A 19,853-nucleotide genomic window follows, 5' to 3' on the forward strand; every position below is an offset into this window, starting at 1 on the left:
ATTTCCGATTTCCGTCACCCTCGAAATCTAAATGGCTGTCAATTTCCATCTTGCATAATTTCCATCGAAATCTCAACGAATCTTCCGAAATTTATCGAAACCTCGAAATTTTAGTGAAATTTGTCGAAATTTATCGAAACCTTGAGAATGAAGTGAAAATTTTCTTTTAATTTATTTTATTGAAACAAAAGGTTATCACAAGTGCTTTTGAAATTATTTGAAAAAATAAACTTATAGTAATATTTTATTTTACCATTCATGTCTAAATTATCAATATTTGTATAATAAATAATTTTTAAATGATTTATGAATTTCATTTGCATTAACTGAATATGTTTAATGTACATTATCTTACACTCATACAAAACATAGATGTATTTAATTTGTAATATATTAGTCTTAAAACTTATATTTTTATGTTTGTTAACCATTTCTAAAGTTTCACAAAGAATTCCATGCTTTACTACTAGTTTCCGTTATTTTTTTGAATCAAAATCGAAATTTCTGTCGAAATTTCCGTACTTTTGGAGTTTTGAAATTTGAGTTGAAATCGAAATTTAAGACCTTGGTCACAACACATGGTGCCAGCAATTTCACTCAACAAGAATTCAACATATGCATACACAAGCTTTTCCATAGAAAGTAAAACAATCATCCTTACAAGATGAATATCTACCATGTGAAAATTTCCCAACTAAACAAGGATGTAGCTATGATAACCAAAGAGAACATATATGCAGCCATATCAAGTAATTAGAAATAACAAGCTTAAATTTCCCTTACTAGGATTCAACTCTATGCAAGTTTCTACCCTTGTTTCCTTTGAATACATAAAACTCCTCAATGAGTAAATGAAAATTAAGAACTCCTACCTTGATTTTCAGCTTCAGATTTAGTTTAAACTTCCCTTTGAATTTCCTGTATTTTCTTCTGGTTTTCTCTGTCCTTGATTTTCTGCAGAGTTATCTCTCTTTCTCTCTCTCTTTCTAGAACTAGGGTTTACAGCAAGAGTTGTGCTATTCTTTTTTGTGTTGAGACTGCTCTGAAGTGCTGGAAGGGTCAAGACAGCAGCTACTTGCTGCCAGCTGCTTTCCAAATGTCTCTTTCTTGGATGGAAACATGGCAGGACTGCAGCAGCTGGTGGCAGAGAGGGTCTTGTAGTGCTGTCATCCATGTGCTAAGTGTCTGCTGCTGGTTTTCATAGCTGCTAGGTGACTGCTGCTGGTTGGTAGTGCTGCTAGGTGTCACATGTAGTTTCAGCATGCCCCATTTTTTTTTTTTTTTTCCTTCTCTTTGCCCCAACTCTTATGTCATTTATGTTTTAGCATATCCCTCATAATTTGCTTTCATGTAAGCCCTTCCTACCACAAATAAGTCAAATGGAATTTTCCAATATCAGTTTACACAACTCAATTAATGAATAACTTGGGTAGTATGAACTTTCTTATTGCAAAACAAAACAAGTCATGCTAATTTATCAAAATAATTTAAATTTACCATGGCCTAAAGGGTATGGTTATCAGTTTATCACACTTTATTGGACTCTTTTCTATCATTGGTAGAGCGCATCCCTAATAATTGTGTCATTGTGTCTCGCTGTATAGGCTCTCAGCCACATGGATAGTTTAATGTACTTACTAGCATTTTCCTGTTTTCTTAGAGTCTAGTAAGATTGAATGGGGCTCTACTCCCTTCTGTTATGAAAACACATGGGTGACTATTATGTGATCTAGGAGACTTGGAGAGACTTTTTTGTGTCAAAGAGGGAAGGGTTTAAGTTTATGTGGAAGTCAAAGCATCTTAGGGAGGCTTCAAAGCCATGGAATTTAAAAGCTTTAATGTTCAAATGCTTCCTTTTGGATTGTTATGGAGTGAGTTGTGTTTTTTCCTTTGTGGCCTGGGAAGGATATTGATACTCAGAGGTTGTTGGATGACTTGGGCCTCAAGTTATCTGATCAAGGAGGTAATGCAGTCAGGCTTGATGGTGCCAAGTTCAAGGTGAAGAAGGGTCATAGGGAATTAGCTAATTTGAAGTGTTCAGTGAACTATTATATTCCAGCATTCTATTTTTTGTTCTGCTTTTTATTTTTTCTCCTTTTGCATTTTCTTTTTTTATTTTATTTTTTATGAGGATTTAGTATCCTTGCTTTGACTGTATAGTCTCTACCTTAATATATTACATGCTACAAATTCACCTGCCTAGTGCTCCCACTCAAAATTGAATAATTTTGTAATTTCATGCTATAATTTGATATTTTTATTCTACTTCCAAATGGCCCATTAATTATTTTTTTTTTTTCTAAGGATGGCTAATGAATTATCAAAATACCCTGCACCGGTCCGATATTTAGACTCAACTTCAAAGAGCTAAGTTCATAATGAATATAAAAATATAGTTTCAGCATGTAATTCTCAAGTAGAGAAGAAGAGAAAAAAGGGTTATAAATAGAGGAAATAGACAAGGCAAAAGAAAATTGCATAGGACTAGGAAGGTGAAGAACTGAAACATAATGCGCAATAGTGAACGTTTTTTGGGAAGAAGAATAACCATTCTTATTAAATTTCAAGGGACATGATTACAATATAAATAGTAGAGGAAGGCCGCAAAATCAGAAAATCAAATCACTACAAAATCAGCTAATCAAATCAGCTCATCTCTAGGTTAGAAAACAGGAAAAAGAAACTACTAGAATCTGAAATAGTAATTTCAGATTTCATTTGCAAAAAATAAAATTTCCTAATTTATTCCCTAGAAATCCGACACCTCTCCCCCCCCCCCCCTCTCAAATTGGAGCATAGATATCTATCATGCCCAACTTGATTACAAAGAGCTCAAAACTAGGTCTGAAAAGTCCTTTAGTGAAGATATCGGCTATTTGTTGAGTAGTAGGAACAAAAGGCATGCAAACAACTCCACTATCAATCTTCTCTTTTATGAAGTGTCTTATCAATCTCTACATGCTTTGTGTGATCATGTTGTACTGGATTTTGAGCAATACTTATGGCAGCTTTGTTGTCACAATACAACTTCATTGGCATGTTCACCGGCATCCGCAGCTCTTCATGAATTCTCTTCAGCCATAGCATCTCACAAACTCTGTTAGCCATAGCCCTATATTCTGCCTTGGTACTGCTCCTTGCAACCACATTCTATTTCTTGCTTCACCATGTGACCATATTTCCCCAGACATAAATACAGTATCCTGACGTGGATCTCCTATCAATAACTAAGCCTACCCAATCTGCATCAGTGTATGCCTCTATGTTCTGCAGTGTGGTCTTCTGGAAGAGTAAAACCTTTCCTGGTGTACTTTTCAAGTATCGAAGAATCCGATAAACTGCTTCAAGATGTTTCTCATAGGGTGAATGCATAAACTAGCTTACCAAACTCATAGCAAAAGCAATATCAGGCTGTGAATGTGACAAGTAAATTAATTTTTCCACCAACCTTTGATACCGACTTGTATTCACTGGATCACCTTCCTTGTCATCTCCAAGTTTCTGATTGTGAGCCATTGGAGTGTCTGCTGGCCAACAACCGCTCATCCCAGTCTCCTTAATGAGGTCAAGGACATACTTCCGTTGGGAGACAACAATCCCTTTCTTTGACCGAGCAACCTCCATTCCAAGGAAATACCTCAGAGATCCTAAGTCCTTTATCTCAAATGTTGATGAGAGGGAAGTCTTCAGTTGGTTCATCTCAAGTACATCATCTCTAGTGAGAATTATATCGTCTACATACACAATCAGTATCACCATCTTCCCATGTTGTGAATGTCTTATAAACATCGTATGATCACGTTACCCTTGAGTATACCCCTGACTTTTAACAAACTGAGTGAATTTCTCAAACCAGGCTCTTGGTGACTGTTTTAACCCATATAAGGACTTCTTCAGTTTACACACCCCTACGCTGGACGTGCTTGAGATTACATTCAGCGTGCCTTTGAATCAATCCTACTTCCACGTCTTGACCCTATTCAAGTTCACCTGCCCAGCTTTGATGATCCTTACGTGCCTTTATCGCACACTTGGTCCTCCAATTGTTAGCATGTTGGGAGAATTAGCTTTAAGCCCCAACTTTATGATGCCCCTCACCTAGAGTTATGAACCATTGACTTCGATAAATGTTGAATAATTGGGTAAAATGGAAGACCTTATCACAATGATAGGTCTCTCCCTCTTATCTTTGTCAAGCACATTTCAATGACCATAATACCGTTACTAATTCTCACTTATTAACATAGCACTAACACATTAATAATGCTAAATGACTAAAACAATCATTGACATAGAGTGTAACTAAATCTGCATCAGCAAACCACCACAAAGACAGAACTTTCTACCAATGCTGCACAGCCTAACAAAGAGGAAGGGTGTCAATGAGACTCAGACCAACCATAAAATTGTATCTGTGGACTTATTAGGGTAGATAAGAGGGATAAAAAAAATAAAAATAAAATAAAAATAAAAGAGTATCAAAATTGGTAGAGATAAATTAGATTTAAAGGAGATCAATGCTCTAATACCATGTTGTAAAGTTAGAAATGGAGAGAAGAAGAGAAGAGGAGGAGAGAAAAAAGGGAACAGTGGGCAGCAGTTTCCTGGAGCCTATGTACAGCTCAAGGTCTGCCTTCTTATATATTAGTGATAATAATAATTTTTTATGGACAAAAATACCCTCATTACTACAACCTAATTACTAAAATAACATATTCTAACATATGAGAATGGAGATTACTTCATATTAAAGATTTTGTGCAAAGCAATGGATCTAAACTTTATAAAAATTTGCAGGTTCACCGTGCATGCATTGAAAGGGAAATCATTTCACTGCTGGATCATCCTTTCCTTCCAACGTTGTATGCTTCTTTTCAGGTCTTAACATACTTTTTTTTTCCTTTTACAACTTTTAACCATATAATGTTTTGATACTTCTTGGAATTGTAGTAAAAGATGTGTGAGCCTCTGCAAGTGTCTGTGTATGCATTTGAGTGCATACAAATATTGTATTTTTAATACATTTTTATGCATATGCTTCTTTGCTTTTTCCAATGCAATGTAAATGCAACTTTTTGACTTCTTAATCTTCAATAGATAATTTTGCTCTTTTCCTACACTTGGAAAACCATGCATCTTGTTAGTTCCTTCTAGAAACTCTACTTAATTTTACTTTGGATGATTGATGTAGTCTATTGTTAGTTGTACACAATTATAGCTATGATGTACTCTGAGCTGGCATGCATGGTGTGAATGGAAAAAACTTGAAGTATATTCAGCTACATGTTTCAAATTATTAAGGATGGAGTTTCATTGGGGGATGTGTAGGTGTGGGTAGATTTTATATCCCTTTGATGTGTTGTTTGGCCCCACTTAGTTTGCAAATTCCTAGAAGTTCATAGTAAATGAAAAGTAGCTGGGACCTAAAATCCTTGGTGGAAATTTCACACAAGGAGATGGGCTACACATACATTGTTCAAAAATCATAAGTGGATATTTTTGTTTAAGGATGATATGTAGTAACTTCAACAAGTTTAGCACAAAATAACCATTAAAAACTGTTAGAAGTATTGTAGTAACATGAGAACCTAAAAGAAGCGATCGATTTCCCACTCTCTTTATAATATATCTTATGTATAACATAATGTCAATTGCATTATCTTAAATTTCCACAAACTTTCTGAATTTACATCGAAATTTTTGCTTTCCACCACCCTCAAACTTGAAATGGCAATCAACTTTTGTTCGACAAAATTTCCATTGAAATTTCCAGGAATTGAAATCTCAAAATTTCAGAAAATTTTGTTGGGATTTCAACTATACAGTGAAATTTTGCTGAAATTCAAATTTGAGATTCAAAACCCGATTTCAAATTCCTCTATTATTTATGTTTTTTATTGAAACTAAAGATCATTAAAAGAGGGTCAATGAGTTGCAGCTTTCAAACTTTTGAAATTATGTTAAAAATTAAACTTGCGTGCTAGCTCAACATTTTATTTAACCATTTCTGTTTTTCTTTTTTCTTTTTTTCTTTTTTTGATTGCAAAAGAAATTCATTAATACAAGAGAGTTTACATAGGGGGAAGAGTAAGGCATCTCCCAAAAAAATCTGGAACAAACCCAAAAAAAAATATCCTAAAACAACAAAAAAAAAAGAAGAAATCAATCCAACCAATTCTTCTAATCCCTATTAAAATCCTGAAAGCTAGCTTCTCTGAAAATTCCAAACTTGATACACCATAAAGAAGTCAAGAACTGAATCTTTTCCCACCCGAAATACAAATTCAACTTCTCCCCATTTCGTGCATTAAGTTCCAATCAAAGACCCCATAAAACTGCATACTTGCTACACTTCCATAGAGCTGCCCTATCCTCCCTTCAAACCCAGCAAGAGAAATGATTAACAAGTCTTCCATTGAACAAGGGCAAACCCAACTCTCTTCCATAAAACCAAAAAATTTATTCTAAATCCTCCATGAAAAGTCACAATGCAAAAAGAGATGAGAGGCCGTTTTGGAATTCCTATAACTTAACATGCAAACATCTAGAGAGAGAGCCTTCAAAGGTCTCCAAATTTGAAGTATATTATCGGTATTAATTTTGTTAAGCACATCCAACTAAATGCTTTAATTTTTTAGGGAATTTTAATGTTCCAAATAACTCAATAAAGAGAAAGGGATAATTTGAAAAGATAAAAATCTCAAAGAATGATTTACAAGAAAACAACCCCCGAATGACCTAGACACAAAGAACAAACGTCCCAGTCCCAAGGATAATTTGCAGTTGTTCAATAAGGACATCTAAGAAAACAGCTCCACCATCCCCCAACCATTCAAAACTCTCCTAAAATGAAGATTCTAAGAGACCTAAAATCCATTTTCATTGCCTACAATGAAAGAAATAACTTTATTTGGCTTAGAGCACAATCTAAAAATTCGGGGAAAAGAAGTTGAAAAAGAATCGTTCGTGAGCCATTGGTCTTTCCAAAAACGAATCTAGTATCCCCTCCCCATTGCAAATTTAGTTTGAGGGGCAAAAAATAGAAGACCTCCACAGACTCCCCAAAGAACATCTCAAGCTAGCATTCATATCCCAAACATTCTAATCCAACCAAACTTACTATGAATAACTCTACGCCATGGGGAATTATCTTCTAAGGGGAAGCACCACAACTGTTTAGCTAAAAGAGTGGTGTTTTTGGGAAACAAGTTACCAAGACGCAACTCCCCTTCCTTCCTAGGCTTACAAACCTCCACCTAACTTACTAAATGGTCCCTACAAACCCCTATACTAGACCACAAAAAATCCCTCATAATTCTCTTAAGCTTGATAGCGATTCCAGATAAAATCCTAAAAATAAATAAAAAATACAAAAGGATGCTACGGAGACTAGCCTAAATAAGCATAATTCTACCCTAAAAAGAGAGAAGGGCACCCTTCCAACCATATAATCTCTTCATAATCCTCCTCATTATTGGATCCCAAAAATTGCCCCTCTAGGATTCCCACCCAATGGAACCCTAAATAAGTTAGGGGCCACTTCAATAAACCACATCCAACATTTGTTGCCCAATCTCCAGTCCTCTCATCAAGTATATTTAGGTCTGCTAATCCACTTTTCCCCATATTAATATTAAGCTCAGAGACTCTCAAAAACATTAAGTATACCCAAAATTCTTCTAAATGAAAAGTTATGATCGTCAAGAAAGAAAATGTTAGCACCACCATATTGAAGATGAGAAACCACCAACCCCTCACTCCCCCCACCTAATCCTTTAACCAACCCTTCATCAACCGCCCTATCCACCATCCTACTAAAGCATCAACTACAAGTACAAACAAAAGGGGGGATAATGAGTCTTCTTGTCCAATGCCTCTCAAAGAAATAAATCAAGATTTAGGTTTTCCATTAACAATAAACAGAAACCACAAATTAGATAGACAAACCCTAATCCACCTATGCTAATGCTTCCCAAAACCCTTTTTCACAAAGACCTTATCCAGGAAACATCAACTCGCTCTGTCATAAACTTTCTTGAAATCTACTTTGAAAACAAAGCCCCTCTTCTTATTCCTATGAATGTCTTCCCCCACCTCATTAGCCACCAGGATAGCATCACTATTTGTCTCTCCCCCACAAAAGCACTCTGGGCTCTAGAAATAGAATCATTGAACACCGCACTTAACCTATTAGTTAATATTTTACCGATAATCTTATACAGACTAGAGATAAGACTAATAGGTCTAAAGACCTCAACCGTAGTATATGTGGCTTTCTTAGGCACAAAGGATGTAAAGTTAGAAATGATACTTTTGCTCAAAATCCCATTCTCATAGAAATTAGTGAAAACTTTCATCAAATAAACCTTAACTATCTCCCAACAATCTTGAAAGAAGGTCCCAAAGGTTTCCTTAACCAGTCCAATTGATCAACAAAGATAAGATCCCAATCAAAACCCTTAATCATAGGTCTATTATGACTATACTCTGAATACAAATTGTGAAAGAATTTAATAGTAATAGAAGCTATCAAACGCTAATCATTAGGACCTCCCATCCCCCAAATATAGCTCCTTAATCAGATCCTTCCTCCTATTTCCATTGGCTATGGAAAAAAAAGGAATTACAATCATTGTGTTTCACTCATTTAAATTTATACTTTTGCTTCTGACTCCTCAATTCTTGAAAGATCACCTCTTCCAACTCATTTTTAATAGAGACTCTTCTAGCCTCCTTACTGTCCGCCAACATACCTCCTCCTCCTTTTGACCCAAACCTAGACCACTCGCCTAAAAGACTAGATTTTCTAAGTCTAACATCATTGAAATCCCCCTTATTCCAAAGTTTTAGTTTTTCCTTCAACCTTTTTAACTTCCTCATGAATCTAACACCATCCCAACCCCTCTCCACTTACTCTCCCCTTGAATCCCTAAACAAAGGCTTAAAAATCACATGGTTTAGCCAAATGTTCTCGCACCTAAAAGGGGTAGGACTCCATGACACTTTACTAGACTCCAACAAAATAGGAAATTATCAGAAGTAGTCATATGAAAAATGGTATGAGAGATTAGGAAACTCATCCTTCTACTTACTGCAGAAAAGAAAAAATCTATCCAATCTACTAGCTACCGCTCTAGTCGCTCCAACCAGCCAAGTAAACGAAGCATTTCCCAAAGGAAGATCTCTCAACCTACAATCCCTTATTTAAGAATCAAACTTGAGCATGCTTGCGGTAGTGTTTCTCCCACCTTTCTTCTTTCTAGGAAATCTAATCGTGTTGAAATCTCCTCCCATGATCCAACTAGAGGAACAAAAGCCAAAGTAAACTAGTGAGACCTACCACTGACCTATCTAATTTTGAATAAAATCGATCGAGAAAAAATCTCATCAAAGTATCCACTTTCGAAATAGATCAAAAATCCAATAAAACAAGAATGCACCCTAAATGACTTTCTGAAGGCAAAAATTCACAATCCCTACAACAACCACCCCAAATAGTCTTCACTAAGTACCCATCTATTGATTCCAATGTAGTTTCTTGGATAAGTACAATATCGGGGAAGTTCTTATTCAAAACCTCCTTAATCAAAATTCGCTTCCTCAAACTACTTAAACCTCTCACATTCCAACTAACTATCTTCATAACCGAACGCGTTTACCACCCTTTATGATGCCTTTCCCACCCCCATAATTGATTAACTACACCAAATATTTTTAATTCCTTCTAAACTTTCTTCTTCCTTCTCTTATACATCCAAGGACTTATACCCAACCTAACCTCTTTCCCAACTGGGTCAACCAACTCCAAACCCATGTCTCTGAGGAGTTGTTGTGGGTCAAGGAAATCTCTCTCACCTCCCTTAGAGCTAGGATCAAGTCCCTCCCCCTAGAAAATCATCCCTATGACGAAAAGTTACTAGAGAAGGCGTAGATTTATTAGGCATGGGCAGGATGCCTTCACTACTCTTAGATGTACAAGGGTCCCTATAAAGAAGATCCATTTTCCCAGTAAGACCCCCCTCGGACATCACAAAAAGGAACAACCAACTTAGAAACAACATAGGAACTAAGCCCATGGTCGGGGTCAAAGGGCAAGATCCCACAATATTTAAAGCATTCACTTGGTTGCAAAGAATTTATACCTGCTTGTGCAAGATCTGAATTTGAGTGAAGTCTATAACTCTCCATTTGCTGCGAACTCAGTTACGGATTTTCCTCTTTATTAGCTTCACCCTCTTCTAGCTCTTCATCAAGATTTTGGAACAACTGTTACAATCTTTCGTCCTCAAATTCAACTCTCATCTGATCAACCAAAAGCTCCTTTTCGGACTCACACATGCTGCCCAAATCTTCATCTGAATCATACATTGAACCCTCTTCCATATTCTTTTTTGAAATCTTGTTCGTTAACTCAACATGATTTTGTTGCAAACATATCAACTTACAACCTATATTATGAACAAAAATATCTTAAGGTTATCACAAAGGTTCAGGGAATTGTTTTCAAACATCAAGGAAAGGAAAAAGATTGTTGCAAGGAGTTGTGGAGGGAGTTTAGGTCGTGACAAGTGATCAAGGGTTTGTTTTTGATTGTCAAAGAGAGGAGTACAATCATCGCAAGGGCCTCTACAGTCGCTAGTACCTAGTTCAATGGCAACTAGGTTGTTGAAGGAATTGGTTGAAGAAGGTATCTGGAATTGAAGCTAGGATTGACAAATAGGATGGAGCATTGACTGCAATGGAGGCTTAGAAGTTTTACTGTAGAGAAGAACATAAAAGGGGGCTAAGAGGTAACACGAGGGAGGGGGTGATCATGCTCAAGTGCTCGAAGGGTTGAGATAGTTGTGCCGAGAGCGACACCTCATCTCTTTGTCATTTCTTCCAACTTGCCTTAGTTTGATCCTTGGTCATTGTATCTATTAAAGCTTGATATACATTGTTAGCCCACAACCTAATGGCTTAAGCTTTTGGGTAAAGTGGAAATCTAACATGGTATTAGAGTAGGTTACCAGAAGGTCCTAGGTTCTAGTCTCCTTGCCTGCATTTATTATGTGATGTTTAAAAATTAATTATTCTCAGTAATGGGTGTTATTTATTTTGTTTTTATCTTTCCACATGCTGTCAAGCTGCACATGCCGGGTGTTAAAGCTTGATATACATTGTTAGCCCACAACCTATTAGCTTAAGATTTTAGGTAAAGTGGAAATATAATAATATCATCTTTCTTCTTGTCGCAACGATCTTTCTTCTCATTTGTGTCTAAAAAGTTATCTATATTTATATAATAAATAATATTTAATTGATTTATGAATTTCATTTAAATAAAATGAATATGTTTAACATGGTTATTATATCAAAGTTATTGCTCCTCGATAACCTCACACACCATATACCTGTCCTTGATGTATTTTATTTATAATATTCTAGTTTTGAATTTTGCATTATTATGTCTACTAATAGTTGTTAGAATACCCCTTTTCCTAAAAGCATAAGCTGTTAGGTTGTAGGCCAACAATTCATACGATGAAAACAGGTGTAGGGATATAAGAAAATTCAGAAATAAAGGCAGAGATTTCAGGATACTGGTTTTTTAGCAATCTTTCTTTGATTCATGTTGCTACTAAATCCTTAAATAGTGAAAAGATGACTGGTGTGAGTTTCAGTTCAGCAAATAAGATAACTTCTAGTCACAACAGCAATTTAATTCTCAAATTAATACCTGCTTTGGATTTGTTTCAGAATGGTAACAATGGATTGCTGCTGTAGAAATCCCGTGTATATTGGAGAGATTTAGGGGTATTTATTGTATATTATTGAGTGAGATCTTTTTAGGAGATTGTTTTCATATTTAGAGTAAAGATTGTATTATAAGTAGTTTGTATTGGCTTGTACAAAATTATTTAACAAATACACAAAATTCTATTCTGATTTCATGGTATCAGAGCTAGGTTTTCTATAATCCTAGTTAACGATAGCAGAAGGAGCCATCAACGACAGAGCTCCATCATTAGATCGATTCCTCAACGTCCGCTCTCTATCTCAACCGAAAACCGCAATCGGTTGGGGCGATGACAACGAGCTCGACAAGGATGACATCTTCTGCACTGGCGACGCCGGCACGGATCAGGAGCACTGCCAACATCATCGCGGGATCCTACAAGCGGAGACATCTGGCATCCTAGCTGCATTACCGGACGATGACCAGGATGGGATTCTCAGAGACCGCCCAATCTTGTGTCACAAAGCTTCAATTTCATCAATGTCATCATCATCAAGGATGATTCCTTTCATGCCAAAACCCTTTCCAAGCACGCACGAGAGAGTGAGCCCTAAGTTGCCGCAATCGAAGACGAAGTGGAGATAGGCCGAGGACTTGTCTAGTTTGTTCGAGAGATGTCCGAAGAGGCAAAAATATAGAGACTTGGAGACTAATAGGCTTGCCCTAAAGGCCGCGGATGAGGGCAAAGTCGAGGTAAAAGCTGGCGGCCGAGGAAATGGAGTCTGGGGAGGATTCTTGGCAGCGGAGCAGATAGGAGTGGAGAGTGGAGACTGGCCGAATCCGGCATCAAACACTAAACCTGACCTCTTTCGCGACGACGACGCTCTTCGGCTCCGATTTGCTGGATCGCAATTCGGGGGATGGGCTAACCGAGAGACGGGGCGAATCGTCGACTGAGAACCTTGTGAAACTCTGTTGGAGGACCTCATTTAGTTATTATAGAGCTTCGTCTTCCACAAATATTTCTTCGGGTTCTTTAGACCAAAGAGGTAATTTTTTGTAAGCCTCGAGTATAACCTCTAGATCCAAAACTCCTTGGCTTATTGATCCTGGTGCTTCTGACCACATGACTGATGCCTATCATCTTTTCTCATCATATTCACCTTGTGCTGGAAATTTGAAAGTTAAAATTGCAGATGGATCACTCTCATCTGTCGCAAACTCACAGGCAAAAGGAATATCCGACTCTCTGACTCCATCACACTAGAGTCCATTCTTCATGTTCCCAATTTATCCTGCAACTTACTATCCATTAGCCAGTTTACTAAGAATTCCAATTGCTCTACCAAATTTCTTCCCTCTCATTGTGTTTTTCAGGACCTATCATCAGGGAAGACAATTGGTAGTGCTAAGGAGTGTGAGAGACTCTACTACTTTGAGGAGGCGAATGTGAGTGAACAATGTAAAACTACTATTTGTGATTCTGCATCTGTTTCTAGGGATAGTGAAATTTTGTTATTGCATTCTAGGATGGGTCATCCAAATTTTCAATTTCTAAGAATTTTATTTTCTTCCATTTGTTCAAATAAAACGTCTTCTGAATTTCAGTGTGAGATTTGTGAACTTGCAAAACACCAGCGTAAGTCCTTTCCAAAATCCACATACAAACCATCTAGACCCTTTACTATGATTCACAGTGATCTATGGGGGCCCTCACGCTCTCTTAATTGCACTCACACGAGATGGTTTGTTACTTTTATTAATGATCATACCTGTGTGTGTTGGGTTTACTTGTTGAAAGATAAAACTGAAGTCCATTCTATTTTTGCCAATTTCCACTCCATGATTCAAACACAATTCCAAAGTCACATTCAAATTTTACATACTGATAATGGTACGGAATATTTCAATAATATCTTGGGACATTATCTTCAAGATAATGGAATTGTTCATCAAAGTTCCTATGTGGATACCCCTCAACAAAATGGGTTGCTAAACGTAAAAATAGGCATATTCTTGAAGTAGCCCGAGCATTAATGTTCACTACAAATATGCAAAAATATTTTTGGGGCGATGCCATTTTAATAGCTACATATCTCATTAATCGAATGTCTAGTCGGGTTCTTTCTTTTGCCACCCCTCTCCAAAAATTCCAAGAATGTTTTCCCAACTATCGGCTCCTCTTCAATCTCTACTCCAATCTCTCTCTAAAAATCTTTGGATGTATTGCATTTGTTCATGTCCATGCTCACAATTAGGACAAATTGGAATCTTGTGCCATTAAATGCGTTTTTATTGGTTACTTTCCTACTCAGAAAGGCTACAAATGTAATGATCCTGCCACAAAAAAATTGTTTGTTAGCCTTGATGTCGCGTTCTTTGAAACCACTCCTTACTTCCCCAAGCCCTCTCTTCAGGGGGAGAAATGGAGTGAAGATCAGTTCTTTGATTTCTCTGTTGATGATTCTGTGTCATACACTGAGTCTACTATTGCATCATTTCCTAACCTGTCATGTACAAAAGACCACTTAAACTCGGGAGGAGATGCAGAAAAACAAAATGACACAAAAATACTTGTTTACTCAAGAAAGCCAAACACAAAGAACAGGAAGAATCTCATATCTAAGGCACCAAGAGAGTTGGAACCGGTGATAGCTCCAAGAAACCATGAGTCCACACCCAATCCCGATCAGGTAATAGATGGCTATGAACTCCCTTTTGATAAGCATGTACCTGATGACATCATTTTACCCATTGCAGTCAGAAAACAAACTAGGTCATGTACTCAATATCCCTGGTCAAAATACTTGTCTTATAAAAGCCTGTCTATGGAGTATCGTGCTTTTACTTCTAACATTGATAGGATAAAAATTCCAAAGAATATCCAGGAAGCCTTGGAGATTCCTGAATGGAAGGAAGTTGTCATGGAGGAAATGTGGGCTATTGAAAACAATGGAACTTGGGACGTTATGAATTTGCTGAGAGGGAAGAAGCAGTAGGTTGTAATATAGAGTTGATGGGATAGTTGAACGGTATAAAGCCCGACTTGTTGCAAAAGGGTTTACATAGACCTATGGTGTTGACTACACGGAGACATTTGCACCAGAGGCAAAATTGAATACAATTCGGGTCCTTCTGTCCTTGGCAGCCAACTTGGATTGGCCACTGCAGCAACTCGACATTAAGAATATATTTCTAAATGGCGAGTTAGAAGAAGAAGTCTACATGACGATACCTCCAGGTTTCAGTAAGAGAGGTGAAGAAAATAGGGCATGTAAACTCAGGAAGTCCTTGTATGGACTCAAGCAATCTCCTAGAGCATGGTTCGATATATTTTCGAAGGTGATAAAAAACCAAGGATACCGACAAGGGCAATCAGATCACACTATATTTTCTCATCAGTCTGAAAATGGTAAGAAAACAATTTTGATTGTGTATGTTGATGATATAATCCTAACTAGAGATAATACAGTGGAGATGGAAAGATCGAAGAAAGCCCTAGCTACAAAGTTTGAAGTTAAAGACCTGGGACAAATGCGATACTACTTAGGAATGGAAGTTGCCAGATCAAAAAAGGGTATCAGTGTTTCTCAGCAAAACTATATCCTTGATTTCCTAACCGAACCGGCATGCTTGGATGCAAATCTAGTGAAACCCCCATTTAAGTAGTAAAGAGAGTTGAAAACTGCGGAATATCAATTGAAAAGGAGAGGTATCAGAGATTGGTTGGTAAACTCATCTATCTATCACATAGTAGACCCCACATTGCATTTGTAGTTATTGTGGTAAGCCAACACATGCATTCACCCAAAAAGACTCACCTAGATGCCATGTACAAGATCCTTAGGTATCTCAAGGGCTCTTCGGGCAAAGGACTCTTCTTCAAGAAGTGTGAAAGCAAGGAAGTAGAAGTTTTCACCGACGCAGATTGGGCAGGATCAACAGAAGATAGAAGGTCTACCACCGGATATTGCACCTTTGTATGGGGAAATTTGGTGACTTGGAGGAGTAAAAAACATAATGTAGTGGCTCGAAGTAGTGCTGAGGCTGAATTCAGGGCAACTGCACAAGGGATATGTGAAGGATTGTGCTTACGGAAACTCTTGGAAGAATTACAGACGCTGGTGAAATTCCCTATCAAACTCTATTGTGACAACAAAGCAGCCATCAGTATCTCTCTCAATCTAGTTCAACATGACAGGATTAAGCATGTAGAAATGGACCGACACTTTATCAAAGAAAAGGTTGAAGAAGGAACCATTTGTATGACGTATGTACCTACCAAGGAACAGACCGCAGACATCTTTACCAAAGGGTTAGCCTGACAGAGTTTCGATGATTTCATTTGCAAGTTGGACATGATTAATATCTATGATCCAACTTGAGGGGGAGTGTAGAAATCCCGTGTATATTGGAGAGATTTAGGGGGTATTTATTGTATATTATTGAGTGAAATCTTTTTAGGAAATTTTTTCCATATTTAGAGTAGAGATTGTATTATAAGTAGTTTGTATTGGCTTGTACAAAATTATTCAAGAAATACGGAAAATTCTATTCTGATTTCAGCTGCTCCCTCACAACATAGATTGTGGATTCAGATGGATTTGGAAGACAAAAATCTTGTTGGAAAAGGTTGCAGCATCCATGTACATTCCACGAAGCAGGAACAGAAGGTTAGTAAGCAAGAGCTGTGTCATCAGTGTGGAGACAAGCTGCATCAAAAATGAATCGAGGGCCATCACAGATCAACCGATTTTGATCAACAGGTGCAAGAAGGCAGATAGGGTTTCTGATGGAGAAGTGAAGATCAGAGAGGCAGCAAAGGTTTCCAATGGAGCTGGGATGATCAGAGAGGCAGCTAGGGTTTCGTTTGGGGATGAGGCAGTGAAGAATTTTGGGCTGGGTTGCATGCTTCTCATTTTGTACTTGGCCCAGGTAATTGGAAAAGGTGGTATCTCATTTTTAACTAAACTAGGCCCAACTATTTGAAAGGGCCCATTGTTCAGGAAATGAAGAAATGGGCTGCAGATTGGCTCCTAAGGAAGGCTCTCCTATTATGGACTTCCCACAAAAAAAAAAAAAAAGTCTCAGTGATAAACAGACCCATAATGCAGAAACTAAGGGCACAAGATCTATATTGTTGGGTCTGGATAATGGACAGGCCCAAATGAGTGCTCTGACTTCCCATAAGAGAAGTACTGAGAAGGAGAATAATTTATCTTCTGGTAATGGTATTGTGATTCAGCCTCTAATTGGTAAAATTATTATTCAGCGTCTAGTTACTAAGGATGGGAGTCAGAATGTCCAAGATTCAAAGGAATTTCTGGATGTTAGAAGACCAGATTCGTTTCAAGAATGTGGCGATAGAACTGCATTTAGGCCCATAGATGTTTTAGAAGGTGATACATAAGAGTAAAAAAGAAGCAGGTTTGGGGGAGAAATATGTAGATTGTTGTTCGTATACTGATAATTTTGAAGGTAAAAAGGTTTATGCTCGTCAATAGGCAGTTTGTTGGGGTGCTGAAATGAAGAAGATATTCAAAGATAAGAGAGAAAGTCCTGGTGAGTCAACTACAGAGGTACTAAGGAGAGACTCTAAGGGTGAGTTCAGAATTGTGGAAGAGTGGAGAAGAATGTCGGAGGTTCTAATGAAATTAGAAAAGGTAACGAGGTGAAGAAATAATAGCGATTTTGACTGTGGTGGGGGGTGGTTGTCGCATGATACTTGGAACAATATGGGGACGTATCTGACTCCTGTGATGAGTTAGGGGATTTATCTTATGTTCACCTGCCCCGCTTGAAGGTCTAGAGGGTGTTTCTATTTTTGATAATGATGGGTTGGCGAGTTAGTTTCAGCGTAAGGATGGAATTTTGGTCAAAATAGTGGAGGAAGTTTTGGAGGAGGATATAGTAGCTCAAATTCTTTTGGATAAAATGGATTTAGAGTGATATTGGAGGAAATGAAGTGCGTTTGATGGTGGCAAAATTTGAAAAGGTGGAGAGTCAAAAGGAATTAGCGAATTTGAAAAGTTCAGTAAATTATGATGCAAAGTGTTAGAAAAGGGGATTTCTTGGCTATTTTTTGTTTAGTTTTTCTGGGGATCTAGTGTTTTTATTTTATTTTTTCTTCTTTCTTTGTTTGGTGAACTCCTTGCCCACATTTTGTACCTTCTATCCTTTCTATCCAATATACTTTATTTTGTTATAAAAAAAAAAAGATCTGCTAGCCTCTCACGCCTTTAGATGCAATGAGGAACTGTAGGCACCGCAGGGTTGACTCCTCAAAACCCTAGCATCCAAATCTTCAAACTCTATCTGGTCTTGAGCTCAGCTCTGGAGAGAAATATTCTCAAAGATAGTGCCAAGAAATGCCTCTAGCAAAGTGGCTGAAGACTCCTATTTATACTAGTTCTAAAGCTTCCAAGAAAAACCGACTCCTATTCTGCACACAACCCCCTTTAAAAACCACTTATGTTCTAAAGCCCCACGAAAAATAACTACAATCACAAAAGTACCCCTCAAATATTACAAAAGGACTCCCAAAACCTATTTTGTTAAAAATAACCCCCCCCCCCCCCCCCCCCCCCCGGCCAAAAAATTCAGAAATTAAAAACCCTAGCAGCCATAAATACAACACTTGACAAACAGAAAATTAAATTTTTACTGCAGAACTGCATCATTCTCCCTTCCTAGAAAGAATTTTCCTCTGTGTGAGCTGTCATCTTTGCTGCACAGCACATTTCAGGGTCAATCTTCATGAATCCCTCCTCGCTAATCCATGAATTCTCATAATCAGGCCTACAAGCCCATTTTACCAAGATCTGAAATAAACTCCAGCCCTATTCTTCACCTCCCGCACATGTATAGCATCCTCAATTTTTTCTGTGTTTCTAGAAGTGACTTTGGAGGAGTTCTTGCACTCTTAACACATTGTATATCTTCATGGAATGGGTACAAATAAGCCACATTAAAGATTGATATATTCAAGACATGAGGGAGTTCAACTTCATAGGCGTTTTCACCAAATTTGCGCAGAACTTTTCATGGTCCAATCTTTCAACTTTTCAACTTGTGTAAGTGCCTGCTGAAAATCTCTCTTTCTGAAGGAAAACCATCACCCAATCACCAACCTGATACTCCTTGAACTGCCTATGTTGATTAGCAGCTTCCTTGTAGGGCCAGTTCACAATTTCAAGTCTCCTCTAAACTCTTACATGGACCTCTTTTAATTTTCAGCATATGCAATGGCATCATTGCTAGGCCTTTTATGGTTAGAGACGTCCACGAGGTCAATAACCTATTTGGATTTCTACCCCACACCACCTAGAAAGGACTTTGACCTGTAGATCTGTTACTGGTACTATTTATAAGCAAATTCAACAGTCATATAACTACCTCTGATACCCATTTGATGCAAATAGGTGTAGCCATGTAGGGATATGTACGAAAATTCAGAAATGAAGACTGAGATTTCAGGATAGTCTTTGAACCAAGTTACTACTAAATTCATAAAATAATGAAGAGATGACTGCTGTGAGTTTCAGTTCTGCAACTTCTAGTCACAACAGCAGCTTAATTCTCAAATCAGTACCTGTTTTGGCATCGTTTCAGAACAGTAACAGCAGATTTCTGCTAGCCTCTCATGCCTTTAGCTGTGATGGAGGGACTGGTAGGCACTGCAGGGTGTACTCCTCAAAACCCTGGCCTCCAAATCTTCAAACCCAAGCTGGTCTTGAGCTGAGATTTGGAGAGAAATCTTCTCAATGATTAAATGCCAAAAAATACCTCCAGAAAAGTGGCTGAAGATTCCTGTTTATACTAGGCCTAAAGCTTCCGAGAGAAGCCAACTCCCAATTTGCACAAAACTCCCTCTAAAAACCACTTATGTTCTAAAGTCTCACCAAAAATAACTACAATCACAAAAATACGCCAGAACACTTGACATAAACATAAAATTAAATTTGTACTGCAAATTTGCATTGTTATATCAAGCTTCAACACTCCCCCACACTTGCAACCTGACAGCATGAGGAGTGATACACACACAATAGATGTGACAGCTCACTCTCACTCTGTAGGTATTGTCTGCTTTGGGGTGAACCCCTCACGATTTTGCCTTTCCTCAAAAGGCGCC

The 19,853-nt window shown here is 37.7% G+C and overlaps 1 protein-coding gene across 3 annotated transcripts in view; it reads left to right on the forward strand.

Annotated features, from left to right (window-relative positions):
- The window catches only part of LOC131160379 (phototropin-2), a 192,871-nt gene that overhangs the window by 114,302 nt on the left and 58,716 nt on the right, over positions 1-19,853 (forward strand). For all 3 annotated transcript variants that reach the window (XM_058116010.1, XM_058116011.1, XM_058116012.1), the window contains one exon: positions 4,798-4,878. In XM_058116010.1, the coding sequence (XP_057971993.1) occupies positions 4,798-4,878 (81 nt within the window). The remainder of the gene's footprint in view (positions 1-4,797; positions 4,879-19,853) is intronic.

Source organism: Malania oleifera, chromosome 7 (genome assembly GCF_029873635.1).
Source record: "Malania oleifera isolate guangnan ecotype guangnan chromosome 7, ASM2987363v1, whole genome shotgun sequence".
In the NCBI taxonomy this organism is placed as follows: domain Eukaryota; kingdom Viridiplantae; phylum Streptophyta; class Magnoliopsida; order Santalales; family Ximeniaceae; genus Malania; species Malania oleifera.